Below are 12,641 nucleotides of genomic sequence, written 5' to 3'. Positions count from 1 at the left end.
ATAAGTTGCATTAATAAGTTAATTAGCAAGAAGTTCAGTTATTCTTAAATGGCTAGAGAATATCACAAGTACAATTTACAGTACATATACATTAAAAAAATTAAATTTGAAGTATTTTCTGATTTTAAATTAAATTTTCTTTGAAATATTTATTGTTTACACCATTATTTGTCGGTTTTATCAATAGGTTGAATAGAATCTAAATCAATTCTTACAACAGCCCCTGCCATTTTGGAACCATAATAGCCTTTCCAAAATTGTTTATCTTTGCCTTCATGCATAAAATTGATTTTCCTGACCCCCTTAGGATAATCAGTGAGACTCACAGATATCTAAAAAAGAGATAAAACGCATTATACATTAGTTTTAGGTGATCAGTAAACATACCTTGGTCCATCTTGGTTCTGACCACTGTTCACGTTCAAATGATTTATCTGCTTCTGCTAAATTTTCATCTTTTTCATTTAGTAAGATGAGTCTCATCCAGTAAGTGCTTCCACAGTCACCTCTGCATGTGACCCATTCACTGGCATGAATGTGGGGTTTATATTCATTTAATACATATAAAAATAGTTTACTCTTCAATTCTATAACTTGTTCTTTTATGCAAGCTGAAAATGAAGTAGCAAAGCAACTTGTATGTCCATTAAATTCAGGGACATTCACTGGCAATAGATTAGAACCACATGGTCGTTCTTCTACCCTAAAACCATCCCCTCCATTTGCTATTATATTCCAATGTTCAAACTGACTCTCTCCATTTCCATTTTTAATTAAATTGGTGTCAAAATAATTCATAGCAAACAAACAGTAAAACAGATACCAGGGTAGTTGTTTGTGGATAATCCTGTTGTGTTTCTCACTTACATTTACCCAAAATAGATGGGATCTTGTGATGTTATACCAGTTTTTACAAACTAAACCCAGTTTTAGTATCTCTTTGGGGTCCACATAGCTTAATATCTCTAATATCATTTCTTCAGGAATAGTTCTCCCCAATAGAATAAAGCCATTATTTTCATCATTGTCTACATCAAATTCCTTCAAAAGTAATGGTATTTTTTCGTTTCCACCCATCATGGAGAAATACCTCTTAAAGTGGTTTGTGATGTTTGTGATATCCAGCTTGTCTATGTATTAAACAAATGATGTAATTTGCACTTTAGTATTATAGACAGATGGATCCTTATTTATTACTTAAAACTTATGTTTTGTACATCAGCGAATAAAAATAACAAAAACAAGGAAAAACAAGAGCACGAATACAGACCGATAAGAAAGTGAAAATATTTTTAGGTTAATTTATGGTTTTTAACCTTACTTTTTGTAGGTGTCATCAGTATCATTCCATTTGATACAAAAAGAGAATATTAAGAGAATAAAATAGTAAACAATGACTACAAATAAAAAAGAACTGGAAAATGAAATACGTACTTTAAAGGAAATACTATACCAGAAAGAAAAGGAACTGGAACAATTAAATAAAGTGTTTGTAAGGTTACCTTTAATTTTGTAGAACTGTTGTACACCACTATATTCTAGGAAAAGAGTAGTAATTTATCACCCTCAGAGATCTCCAGGTATAGTAGACAAATAATATTGCCTTCTGTTGGAGTTGAGGGTCAGTTAACATTAAAGAAAAGTGCTGTCCTAATTGTAGGGGTTGGAGGGCTAGGATGCCCTGCTGGTCAGTATTTAGCAGCTGCAGGAATAGGTAAAATTGAGAATTACTCTTAAGTATTCCTTTATTTTAAGTTAGTTAATTTTTAAAGGTAAATTAGACATATTAGACAGTGATGAAGTTGAGATCACAAATTTACACAGACAAATCCTTCATGTAGAAAGGAACATAGGAGAGACAAAAGTAAAGTCTGGATATGACTCTCTGAAAAGGTCTAATAAAAGTATAACATTGATGTTAAATTGAAAGTAACAAGTTATTTTTCTTTTTAGGCTAAATAGTAATGTAGAAGTAAATCCTTTGGAGTTACATGCAAATGGAGAAACTTTACAAAAAGTGTTCTCTGAAAACAAATACGACGTTGTTGTTGATTGCACAGATAATGTAGCAACACGATATTTGTTAAATGATATGTGTGTATTTAACAAAGTTCCTTTGGTATCTGGCAGTGCTTTACAATTGGAAGGGCAGCTGACAGTCTATAATTACAAAAAGGGGTTGTGTTATCGTTGTCTATTTCCAGTTCCCCCTCCTCCTCAAACTGTAACAAGCTGTGGAGAAGGTGGAGTTTTAGGAGCGAGTAAGTTTATTCTAAATATTTCTGTTAATTTTAGAATAAGCGACAGCAGAGTAATATAAACTTTAAAATTGTTTTACAAATTGTTAAGTTGCCCTATTGCTAGTTTACATTATTCTGGTTAAAACAAAACCAGTTGTTTTATAGCACTTCATTGTAAAAAACACTATTTTTTTTAAATCTGAAATAAGAATACAAATTAATATTAGGGGTGGTTATATATGCTAATTTTTTCATTATAATTAGTTATAATCTGTTTGAATGACGTTCTTATATTTTTATATTTAATAATCTAATTCAATACATTAATAAAAGTAAATCTTTAGTTCCTGGAGTAATTGGTGTCCTGCAGGCATTGGAAGTGATAAAAATTCTCTTGGACTTCCCAGGAGTGTTATCAGGACGATTATTAATTTTTGATGGGTCTGACACAGTATTTCGGAATATTAAACTACGCCAAAGAAATCCTCAGTGTGTAGTATGTGGAGATAATCCGGTCATAACGAAACCAATCGATTATGAGCAATTTTGTGGCTCAAAAGCAGCAGATAAGGTTCGAGAATGATATTAATTTTAATGTTACATTAATATATTCATTACTTAGGTGACTGATATAAAAATACTCAACTCTAACGATGAAACAGATGTGAAAGAATTTAATTCAATTACTAAAAAAATTGTTATCGACGTACGACAGGAGGCTGAGTTTCAGATGTGTCATCTTCCAAATTCGATTAATATTCCATACAAAAATATAGTTAAAGGCATTAATTTGGAGGCTCTGAATGAAATTTTAACTGGCGTTAATGATAATGAGAAAGGTAAAGATGGTAAAGTTGCATTTTGACTTATTTGTAATTTAAAGTTGGATTCTTTTGCTTTTAGTTTATTTCTTGTGTAGAAGAGGTAATGATTCCCAGAGGGCGGTTTCTTTGCTAAAAGAGAAATTTAACGATTCTTGTGCCATATTATTGAGTGTTGCAGGTGGATTAAATGCTTACAGTAAGTTAATTGATCCATCATTTCCATTATATTAGTGTTAGAAACTGTTTCAATCCAATTAAAAAATAATTCAGTCGAAAATCGTAAAAAATGGTTGTGATATTTGTATCTTTTACTAGTATTAAATTATCATAATGTAAAGGTCATTAATCTTGTAACTCCAGATACAAATAACAAAGATGAAATATTTTATTGTTTTGTGTACATGCATAGCATAGCTTTTTTAAACAAAGTAATTTAATTATACTGACCAGTTTATTTTATTTGCATGTTACAATAAAAAAATTACTGCATCTCAATGTATAATACTTACTTTTTTAATTAATATTTTCTTACGTTCTTATTTGTAGATTTAAAACTTTAGTCTGTTTATTATTTTTTTTATAAGCACAGGGTGTATTTATTTTGTTGTGTACTGTAAATTCGTCACACAAATTGAGGATATTAAATTAGTGCTGATTAACTCTAGATTTCGTAATTACTACCTATTTCTGGTCATAATAATTTCCTTAAAACCTACTTATATTATTCCTACAAATTTTCATGATTAATCTAATAGTTTTAAATCTAACCTTTACACCTTACGTATCTGATTGGAAAGTTGTACAGATTATCATCAGATTATATTTGATGAATTGTAGTGATTAATGTATGTTGCTTATTATAGACTATAAAGTTTGTTTTTATCAGAGTTCTTGCTGTGAGTAAATGTAACTTATTGGTTTCTATAATTTCACAATTTTTTAGGTAAGTTTTGGAATGCTTTGTTTTACTTTGTGTTTTTTAATATTTTCTTGGTGAAATCATTTTTTTTTGTTGTAAAATAAAAGATATACTTGGTGATTAACTTAATGTAAAATTAAAGCAAATATGTATTTTAAAACTTCAATATCATTATAAGTGAAAGTTTTTTTTATTTGTGGAAATATTTTGAAGTAAGAACAAATTAATTAGTAATAAATGTATTTAAGTTTCAATAGTGTTTTCTTTTTTTTTTTTCTTTTTCAGTTAGCTAATATTTGGTCAACATCCTGTATATGTAATTGCCACTCTTCGTCTTATTGAATGCATGAGGACACCATGCGTCCATATTGTTATCGTTTTTTGACCTTTTCTCAATCATTCGTAGATTGACACGACACGGTTGAACCTTGTCCTTATCGTAACCTTCGATTCAGTATCAACTTATTTTAAGTTTTAATGAGAAAAATAACATAATAATTTGTATTAATCGAAGCTATGGATTCACGCATTGCGTCGATTTCTACATGGGAAATTTTCAAAATTTATTCGTTGTCCTTCTTGTGCGGCATTTGGGTGTATTTTAAAAAAATTATTGCGGGACTGATAAAAACTGAGTCGTCTTCGAAAAATTTTCGAGATAAGCCACCCAGTTGCCTTGTAGAATCGTCTTTTGGGATACACAATTACGTTAAAGTTAGGGTAAGTTTAGAATTTAACACATAAAAAGTAAAATATCGAAAGTGCTTCCTTGATTCGCCCTATTGTTTTTAGGGTACGAAATTTCATTATGTGGAATCGGGCAGCTCACAGAGTCCTTTCCTTCTTCTCCTCCATGGTTTTCCGGATTGCTGGTTGAGTTGGAGGTATCAAATTCCAGAACTCTCGAAGTATTTTAGAGTTGTTGCTGTGGATCTGAAGGGGTTTGGAGATTCTGATAAACCAGTTAAAAGTAAGAGTTATTCAATTGATGTTATTTTGGAAGAATTAAAAGAGTTAATAACATCTTTTGGGCAATCAAAATGTACTGTAATGGCCCACGATTTGGGAGCACTTTTGACTTGGCATTTTGTACATAAATATCCTGATATGGTAGAAAAGTTGATTTTAATATCAACTCCTCACCCTAATCTTTACTGGGACAATTTGCCGTCCCAAAGCAACCTAAACTTAAGCTGGTTGTGTTTTCTACAAATTCCTCGACTTCCTGAAGCAGATGCATTGAAGGACGATCTTAAAATAATAAACAATTGGCATTCTCATTTGCAGGAGAAGGATGTCTTTTTAGATGCTTATAAGTACACCTTTTCACGTCCAGAAGACTGGATAGGACCCTTTAATTATTTCCGAAATCTTCCTTTTATAAGGATCTGTGATATTTCGAGGCAGATAGAGAATATGACTCTTCTGGTTGTCGGTGGTAAGGATCGAGTAGTTTCGTTGGAAAGTATCGTGAAGTCGAGCGAGTTTTGTGAAAAGTTCGTTGTGAAAATAGTTGATGGTTGCGGTCATTTTCCCCATCAGGAAAACCACCAAGTTTTTAATAACACAGTTATCAACTTCTTAAAAGTGAAACGTCCCATCGAAAAAAATTTAGAACGATCTCCATCGAAAAGTCTTGTTAACAAAATGTTTGGTGCTGTGTCGTCTACAGTAAAATATGGAAATTCGGTCATTGATAGTGTACAAAAACGCACAAACGGGGTTGTTGGCAATATACCAACCCTTGCGTTCAGTTTAACGCAATTTCCTGGGGTTGCTACGAAAAGTAATATTTCATGAACTATGATTCTTAGGAATCAACTAAAAGGCAAATATAACCGTGTAGTTGTTCTAGATCTGATGTAAGATTACTAATTTGTTAAAAAAAAATAATAAGAATTTGTGCTGACAATCGTTCTTGTGAGGATCTAAAAAGAAAGACGAATTAATTTCAAAAATTAACATAAGAAAAAGTTTAGTGAATGGAAATTACGTTATATCTTAATTATTTAATTAGCCGTACATGTAATTAATTGATTCTATAGAACTGCATTTTTTCGAATTGATTTGTTATTTACATTTAAATAACAAAAATTGAAGTGATATTATATTTTTTATCTGATTTCCATTATTTATTATTGTTAATACACTGTTTATTGTTTTATTATAACTTATGTTTTTTAAAATATACCATTGCTCAATTTAAATAATAAGTAAGATTCTATTAATGTAATTAAATTTTGTATAGTTTTATATAAATAAACGTTTAACATAAATTTTCTTTTATTTCGTTTTCCAATATTTACATACAAATATTAATTTTATATGAACAGCCGGCCTTTAATTAACCACTTTGACCTACGAGGATATGAAATTTTTACAAAAATAATATTATGCTTTTAAATAATCAATATCAAATTATTTTTTATCTGTAATCACGAAAACATATTTTTGGTGGGCATTTATAAGTAGCCAGTAAATATTAAAATATTCAGGCAAGTATTGTTTACATTTAATTGATAGTTTTTATTTTATAAACTAGACTGTAAACAATATTCTGTTTGTTTCAGCATTCCGAACAATTTTTCTAAGAAAAATTTCTTGCAAACCACTGCCAGAAGAATCATTGGAAAGGTAGGATTATTCTTTTTATCTTTTTTCTTTAATTTAAAATTAATTTCTCCCTTTTAAAACGAGTTTAAAGTATTAAAATAAATTAAAGGTGCTGTGAGGTATCAGTAAACAATTTTATAGTTGGAAATTACCGGTGAGCACTTTCAACCCCCAATTTGAAAACGTGAACGTGATTTATTATTTAATTAGTAAGTAGTACTTATTTTTACTTTTTTTTATACACAAAAGACAAGTAATTGGTAAACATGAATTTAAGGATAAGAAACACCCTCCTATTAATAAAATAAGCATCAGATCACAGTTTGTACAGCTTTTAACAAATAGTAATAAAGAACATTCAGAATCATTAAAGGAGGCATTAGCTTCTGAGTTAGTAGGGGTGTTGTTTTTAAAAACAGAAGGTCTTAAAGAAGATAGTCCTGAATTTGAAGAAGTCCTGTACAACTTTCCTATGCCTTATAATAAAAACATTTTATGTACGTCCAGGGGAGCTTTTTTAACTCTCAATCATTTAATTAATGAAATGGTATCTTCAAAGCCACATGTTTCCTCAATTAATTATAAAAATCAATTGGCACACGTAATTTATGTGTCATGTGGATCTAAACTACTGTTGTTTATGTTCCCTGATAAATGTTTGTCAGTTGAAGGTTCACAATTAGTTGCAGAAGAAATATTTCGAACAATTGAGTTCATGTATCAATCATTGGAGCGCTTTTTAGAGACGACGTCTTTAAGAGATGAAGTTGACCACTTCTTCTTGAGGGTATTTACTAGGATTCTCTGGCCAGACACCGTGCAATTTTCTAGCGATCCGAAAGCAAACAAACCGTGGAGATTTGAAGACTTATTATTAGGTGCCAAGTATCTTATTCTTCCCAATGAAGCCCAGATGCAGGTCGATGATGCCTTGTCAGAATTGGAAGCCAGTGATTATAGAGAATGGGTAAACATGTCTTTACATTTGTACATTTTTAAACTTAACAAATCTATTACCATATCTTAACATTATTTAGAACGAAGATCCTTTAGATTGTCAGAGATTGTTCACAATACTAGGCAGTGCCTTATATCATCAGGGATTTCTGTTAACATCCCATTTTGTTCACGATGACCTGATAGATGTTACAAGTTTCTGTAAACAGCAAGGACTCTTTTATTTATCTGCAACAGAACCTTTGAAATGTTTAGTCTTGTGGAAAGAAGTATTCCCGTCATCTTGCAATAGGAGCCTCCCTAATACTGAATCACTATTTAAAGTTCCTGAAGGAAAACGCTATTTGCTCGTTGTTGGGGGTGGAAAAGTAAGAATATGATTTTTTTAGAGAATAGGAGATGTCGAATTATTTTTTAGGACTTGTTGGCCGTTTTAATGGAAGCAGGTGGTTGTACTGAGACCCCTGAGGACAACATGGGTCCCGATCCTTTCTACGTCGAAGAAGTTGAAGCAACATTATCGCATTTAAAAGAATTAGGAATATCTGATGTTGCTGATCATTGTCTACAAACTAACCCAGGGAGTCAAATCGTTCTTCCAGAGGGTTTTTGTGAAAAGAAAAAAGCTGATTTCTTTTGTAAGACAATTCNATTTGTTAAGGTGTGTCGTATATACTTTACTGTAATTTTATAATTAAAAAAGACCGAGTTTCAGTTTCAACCCCTAATTTAAAAACATGGTTTTTATTTTTTGAACTTAGGTGTATAATGTGTTGTATAACTTTAAAAAGTTGGAAAGATTTACATTATATAATAAATATTATTTCAACACAGTAGCATACAACCGTGGTAGCGTGGCCGAGCGGTCTAAGGCGCTGGTTTAAGGCACCAGTCTCTTCGGAGGCGTGGGTTCGAATCCCACCGCTGCCAATAATTTTTGTTTCTTCAATTTTATAGTATTATTTGTTTATAAAATTGTACAAATTTATAGTGGTATAGGAATACGAATTATTATTAGAATATGAATGAAATAGCGTTACCTATGTTAATATTTTATTTTGCAACAATTGTTGAAAATATTTGTTTATTGATAACTTTCAATTAAATTTGCATATTGCAAGTTGGTGCTGATGACATTATTATAACATCCATTAAACTTTAATGAAAGTAGAGCGAGCAGAATTAAACCAACTGATAAAGGGACCGCGTGAGTTTGAAGAAGGGTGCCCTTTTTATATTGTTAACAATACATTTCCTCGTCTGTTTCTGATTGCAAATCTGCCACTGTTGACAGTCCCCTCTTGTAAAGATGAAAATTAGAGGAAGAAGACTGTTTCTATAAAGGGCCCACAAGTTGACAAGGGAATTAGGGTGAATTTTCTTTCCTTTTCGTTAAATTAAAATGCAAATTCATCAATAAAGCCAATAAAAAACTTTTTGAGTGGTTAGACACTCACAAGATAAAGCTTTCACCCTATTAAATTAAAAAAGAAAACGAAAACAAAGAAGAATCGTTTGTTTATTTCTTCTGCGTTCGACTTGTTGTTGAGCGCGCCCCGTATAACAAATTGTTTTACAATAGTGTTTTTTTATCCTTGATATCAGTCAAGATGAAGGACAACTCGCGCCAACTACAGGATTAATTTGATACCTATTTGTTTACTAGAGATGATTCATACAAAGAAGCGTCGGCATAACTAATCGCGTGGTACGGCATAATTACGAGAAGTTAATTAGTAGTGCATGTGCTTGTGCAATTAACGCGCCGCGTGACAAGATTGTTAACATTTGAATGCGATAATTGTGGTGATTGCTACTATGACTTTGATCCTTTCGCTGATTATAAAGCAGTAAGTGTTTTTTATAATAAGGCATTTTTAGTACTTTTTATTCTGACTTTATTTTCGCTAGAAAAATGCTAGAATGTTGGTAATAACTAGAACAATTTGTCAGATAGTTAAAAATTGACAACTTAATTAGTAATTACTGTGCTTATACAAAAATGCGAACAGATTTCGGATTAAATTATACTTAATATCAAAAAAAAGTAGTGCACAAGTAAATAATAAATTAAATTAATTGAAGGTAAATACATTTTCTAGAATTTATATAGATATGTAAAATATTTTGAGTTTAAAAAAAAACATTAATCATTTAATAGTGTTAATGTTTTTTATAATAACAATTTATAATATAAATACGGCGGTATGTTCTTTAACGATTTATTAAATGTTTTATTTCACAAAATGATCTGTGAAATCAAGGAAATGTTTTATAAATGCAAACAATAACTTAATGGTTGGATTTCACGATTAAAGGTAATTATTTATATATTTTTTTCTTTTAAATACATTTAATTGGGGTTTCGTACATCATAAATTCGTTACGTTTGAAACATTTAATCAAAATTTATCAAAATATTAGATTTAATAGGGTTGTACTAATGTTATAAAAGTTCCTGGATTGTCTATTTAGATTTTCAAATCTTTTAGTTTTTATTAAAATGCCTATTTTTCGACTAAAATCAGCACGCTATGATATACGGAAGTACGGACTGGTACAGGGATAAAGGTGTACCTATAAAAAAGCTGATGAAATTTTAGAACAAAATGCTTTCCTTTCTGGCTTTATTAGAAAGTAATAATCACAATTTTTTAGGAAAAGTGTATGAGTACTTTTTCCTTTTTCTATATAGAAAAATTACTAAATCTGGTAAGAATGGGAAGGAGGTGTCATTTTTGAATTTAGTGACTAGAATTGTGTATATGGAATAATTTAAAGAATATACTCAGAGTAAGCGTTCTGTGTTCCGATCTCTTGATAACCTATAGTTGAAATATATAGAGACAAATTATTTTTTTTCCGATATTTTTACTTCTTTCAATTACCTTGGACATTATTTTTTTACATGTATCACAAAATTTTAGTATCCACAACTATCAGATTAAATACGCAAGACCAAAACTTAACACGCTAGACCAAGACTAAGCCCGTTACTATATCAATAAGACCAAAACTAGAATCTGAGTAAGATCAAGACCAGGAACAATACCAAGACTGGGTCTCAGTCTTCCTTTGCTCATCACTGGTTGTAACATGCTACAAGTTGTTATTTACGCATTGTCTATAAAATGCTTTTTAAACTAAAACTTTTACGATAATTATAATCGAAAAAGCCAAAACACGAATTAAGCGATAAATAAGGAGATAGTAAAACAAACTGCGTGTAATCGTCGATCAGTATCCTGTCTCTTGGACGGGATCCATTAGGATTAATCGAAGGCGCACTGTGTTTAATGCACTCTGAATAGGTGTGGTTTACCTATAAGTCCTTCACTATTGTCGAACTGTCAGTTTGATCCATTTTCCAAAACCAGATGCACTTTATAAACCGTAAAAAACCTTTTCTTGTCACTCTTTACTGACGTTCAGGTTTTTGATAGCAACCATCCACATTAATATGCATGAATACGAGATTAAAAGTCATGTATGATAATATAATGTAGATATTTTTAAACGACCTGTCTTATTATAAAACAATCGCTATTTCGTGGTCGAAACTACCTTCTTTCTTTTGTTTTATTAAACTAAAAGGGAGGTTGTTGTTGGTACAGTGCTTTGAGACGTGAAGTCATTTAATTTAATGTTAACTGTGTTTGCTGTTGATATTTGTGTTACCAAAATTTTATACAAATACACGAAACTTAGCTTCAAATAATCTAGTTTTTCTTTTTTAAATTTTATATTAATTGACATTCAAATTTGCTTTTAATTTTTCGCTAGGGAAGTTTTCTTTTCATGATTGACGTTTTCCAGTAGGTACAATTTGTAAAAGAATGTTCTTGCATGACTAAAATTTTAATCAATTTTATTTTGTTCTTTTATCATGGATCTCCAAAGAGTCATGGGACTTTTGAACCATTACCTTTTCTGTCTATATGACTGATATTCTTATAATACGTCGATTTCGTAAATAAGACTAGTCATTTCATGTATCTCTGTTGCAATATTCTCTTATTAAATACGCGCCTATTTTGGCCAGCGTAACTTTAGCTCTTGGTTCTTTCCATAAATTTCAACGTGTGTCATTTTTAGATAATCCATAAAAAGAAACTTGCAGATTTATGAGAGTGATTGATAATTAAGGTTTTGTAAGTAAGATTTATAATTATTATTAGCGGGTTCTCGCCTACCACAAAAAAAAATTAAAAACCGTAACGCATTGTGCTTACACAAGATGGCCGCCATGGATCCGTCAGTGAATCTTTTGTGTTAAAAACGAACCGGGATAAAGGGAGTGTCAGAAAAGCGCCCCTTGTGTTAGGGGGTACGTAATGAAAATGCGTCACGAGCAATATAATCTGGTGACGGTATCACCCTTCGCGACCCAACTGCAACATTAGAAATTCATTTTGAATCGATACAACAACCCTCCATTACATTCACGCCCGCTCAACAACCGAAATAATCGACGTTCAACATCGTGCATCCACATGCAACTTATTTAATCAAATTACTGACGATCAATCGAAATGCGAAACGTTATAATGTCGTCGCAGGACGTCACATCGTTCATATGAACAAATGAAAAATCCCAACGTCGAATTTAAAGTCGATCATTATCTTTTTATTTGACCAAATGGGCATAACTTATCTACGAAAAGGGGACACACTAATATAAAAGTTTCCATAATCATATGAGGATAAAGAATGAATATTAACGATACCCAATTTTTACCTCATCAAAATAAAGAAGAAAAATTGGTCTGAGCACGCTTTGGTCGGTGCTAATACGACTAACTTCCCATTAGATAATACAGTTATTATTGATTCCGTAACTTCATTGTTGTGATTAGATTAGAACGTATTTTAATTAAATTGTTTGTAATTAATTCGTTTTTTTTTTATAAAAAAAAAACGGCTTGACCGATTTCGTTCAAATTTCTTTCAGATCTTCATTATGATAATATCTTTCGAAAAAATTTTGGTTGAGGGCGATATCTCAATCCGTTCTTGAGATATCGAAAACGAAAAAAATGCTGACATACGAACGTACGTACATACGTACGTACGTACGTACGTACGTAC

The 12,641-nt window shown here is 31.1% G+C and overlaps 3 protein-coding genes and 1 non-coding gene across 8 annotated transcripts in view; 3 read left to right on the top strand and 1 right to left on the bottom strand.

Moving 5' to 3' along the window:
• Positions 1 to 13: 13 nt before the first annotated feature.
• On the bottom strand, positions 14 to 1,097 carry LOC112905834 (F-box only protein 6-like). Its single transcript, XM_025979016.1, has 2 exons — positions 388 to 1,097; positions 14 to 332 (listed from the first exon to the last, which is right to left on the bottom strand). Exons 1-2 carry the CDS (start codon positions 1,078 to 1,080, stop codon positions 165 to 167), a joined length of 861 nt encoding a protein of 286 aa, XP_025834801.1. The 5' UTR covers positions 1,081 to 1,097; the 3' UTR covers positions 14 to 164.
• Positions 1,098 to 1,191: 94 nt separating this feature from the next.
• On the top strand, positions 1,192 to 4,357 carry LOC108741005 (adenylyltransferase and sulfurtransferase MOCS3). Of its 4 annotated transcripts, XM_025979013.1 has the most exons (9): positions 1,311 to 1,492; positions 1,543 to 1,714; positions 1,773 to 1,893; positions 1,954 to 2,261; positions 2,585 to 2,811; positions 2,863 to 3,079; positions 3,144 to 3,260; positions 3,951 to 4,007; positions 4,269 to 4,353. In XM_025979013.1, exons 1-8 carry the CDS (start codon positions 1,394 to 1,396, stop codon positions 3,962 to 3,964), a joined length of 1,275 nt encoding a protein of 424 aa, XP_025834798.1. In that variant the 5' UTR covers positions 1,311 to 1,393; the 3' UTR covers positions 3,965 to 4,007; positions 4,269 to 4,353. The 4 variants fall into 4 exon arrangements, with proteins under 4 accessions (XP_025834797.1, XP_025834798.1, XP_025834799.1 ...); XM_025979012.1 differs by lacking the exons at positions 3,951 to 4,007; positions 4,269 to 4,353 and adding an exon at positions 1,192 to 1,276 and having other exon boundaries at positions 1,331 to 1,492; positions 3,144 to 3,547; XM_025979014.1 differs by lacking the exon at positions 3,951 to 4,007 and having other exon boundaries at positions 4,269 to 4,357.
• Positions 4,358 to 4,398: 41 nt separating this feature from the next.
• The window catches only part of LOC108741006 (epoxide hydrolase 4-like), a 29,973-nt gene continuing 21,730 nt past the window's right edge, over positions 4,399 to 12,641 (top strand). The window contains exons 1-3 of one of the 2 annotated variants that reach the window (XM_018475568.2): positions 4,489 to 4,703; positions 4,776 to 4,953; positions 6,554 to 6,617. In XM_018475568.2, coding sequence (XP_018331070.1) covers positions 4,500 to 4,703; positions 4,776 to 4,953; positions 6,554 to 6,617 — 446 coding nt within the window. In that variant the 5' untranslated portion in view covers positions 4,489 to 4,499. Of the gene's footprint in view, positions 4,704 to 4,775; positions 6,124 to 6,553; positions 6,618 to 12,641 lie in introns of those variants that run through there. The other variant, XM_018475567.2, reaches the window with a different exon arrangement.
• On the top strand, positions 8,402 to 8,483 carry Trnal-aag. The gene has a single exon. It is a non-coding gene; the product is annotated as a tRNA-Leu (tRNA).

This window comes from Agrilus planipennis, unplaced genomic scaffold (assembly GCF_000699045.2).
Source record: "Agrilus planipennis isolate EAB-ADULT unplaced genomic scaffold, Apla_2.0 scaffold238, whole genome shotgun sequence".
Taxonomy (NCBI): Eukaryota; Metazoa; Arthropoda; class Insecta; order Coleoptera; family Buprestidae; genus Agrilus; species Agrilus planipennis.
This window is presented reverse-complemented; position numbering and strand designations above follow the sequence as displayed.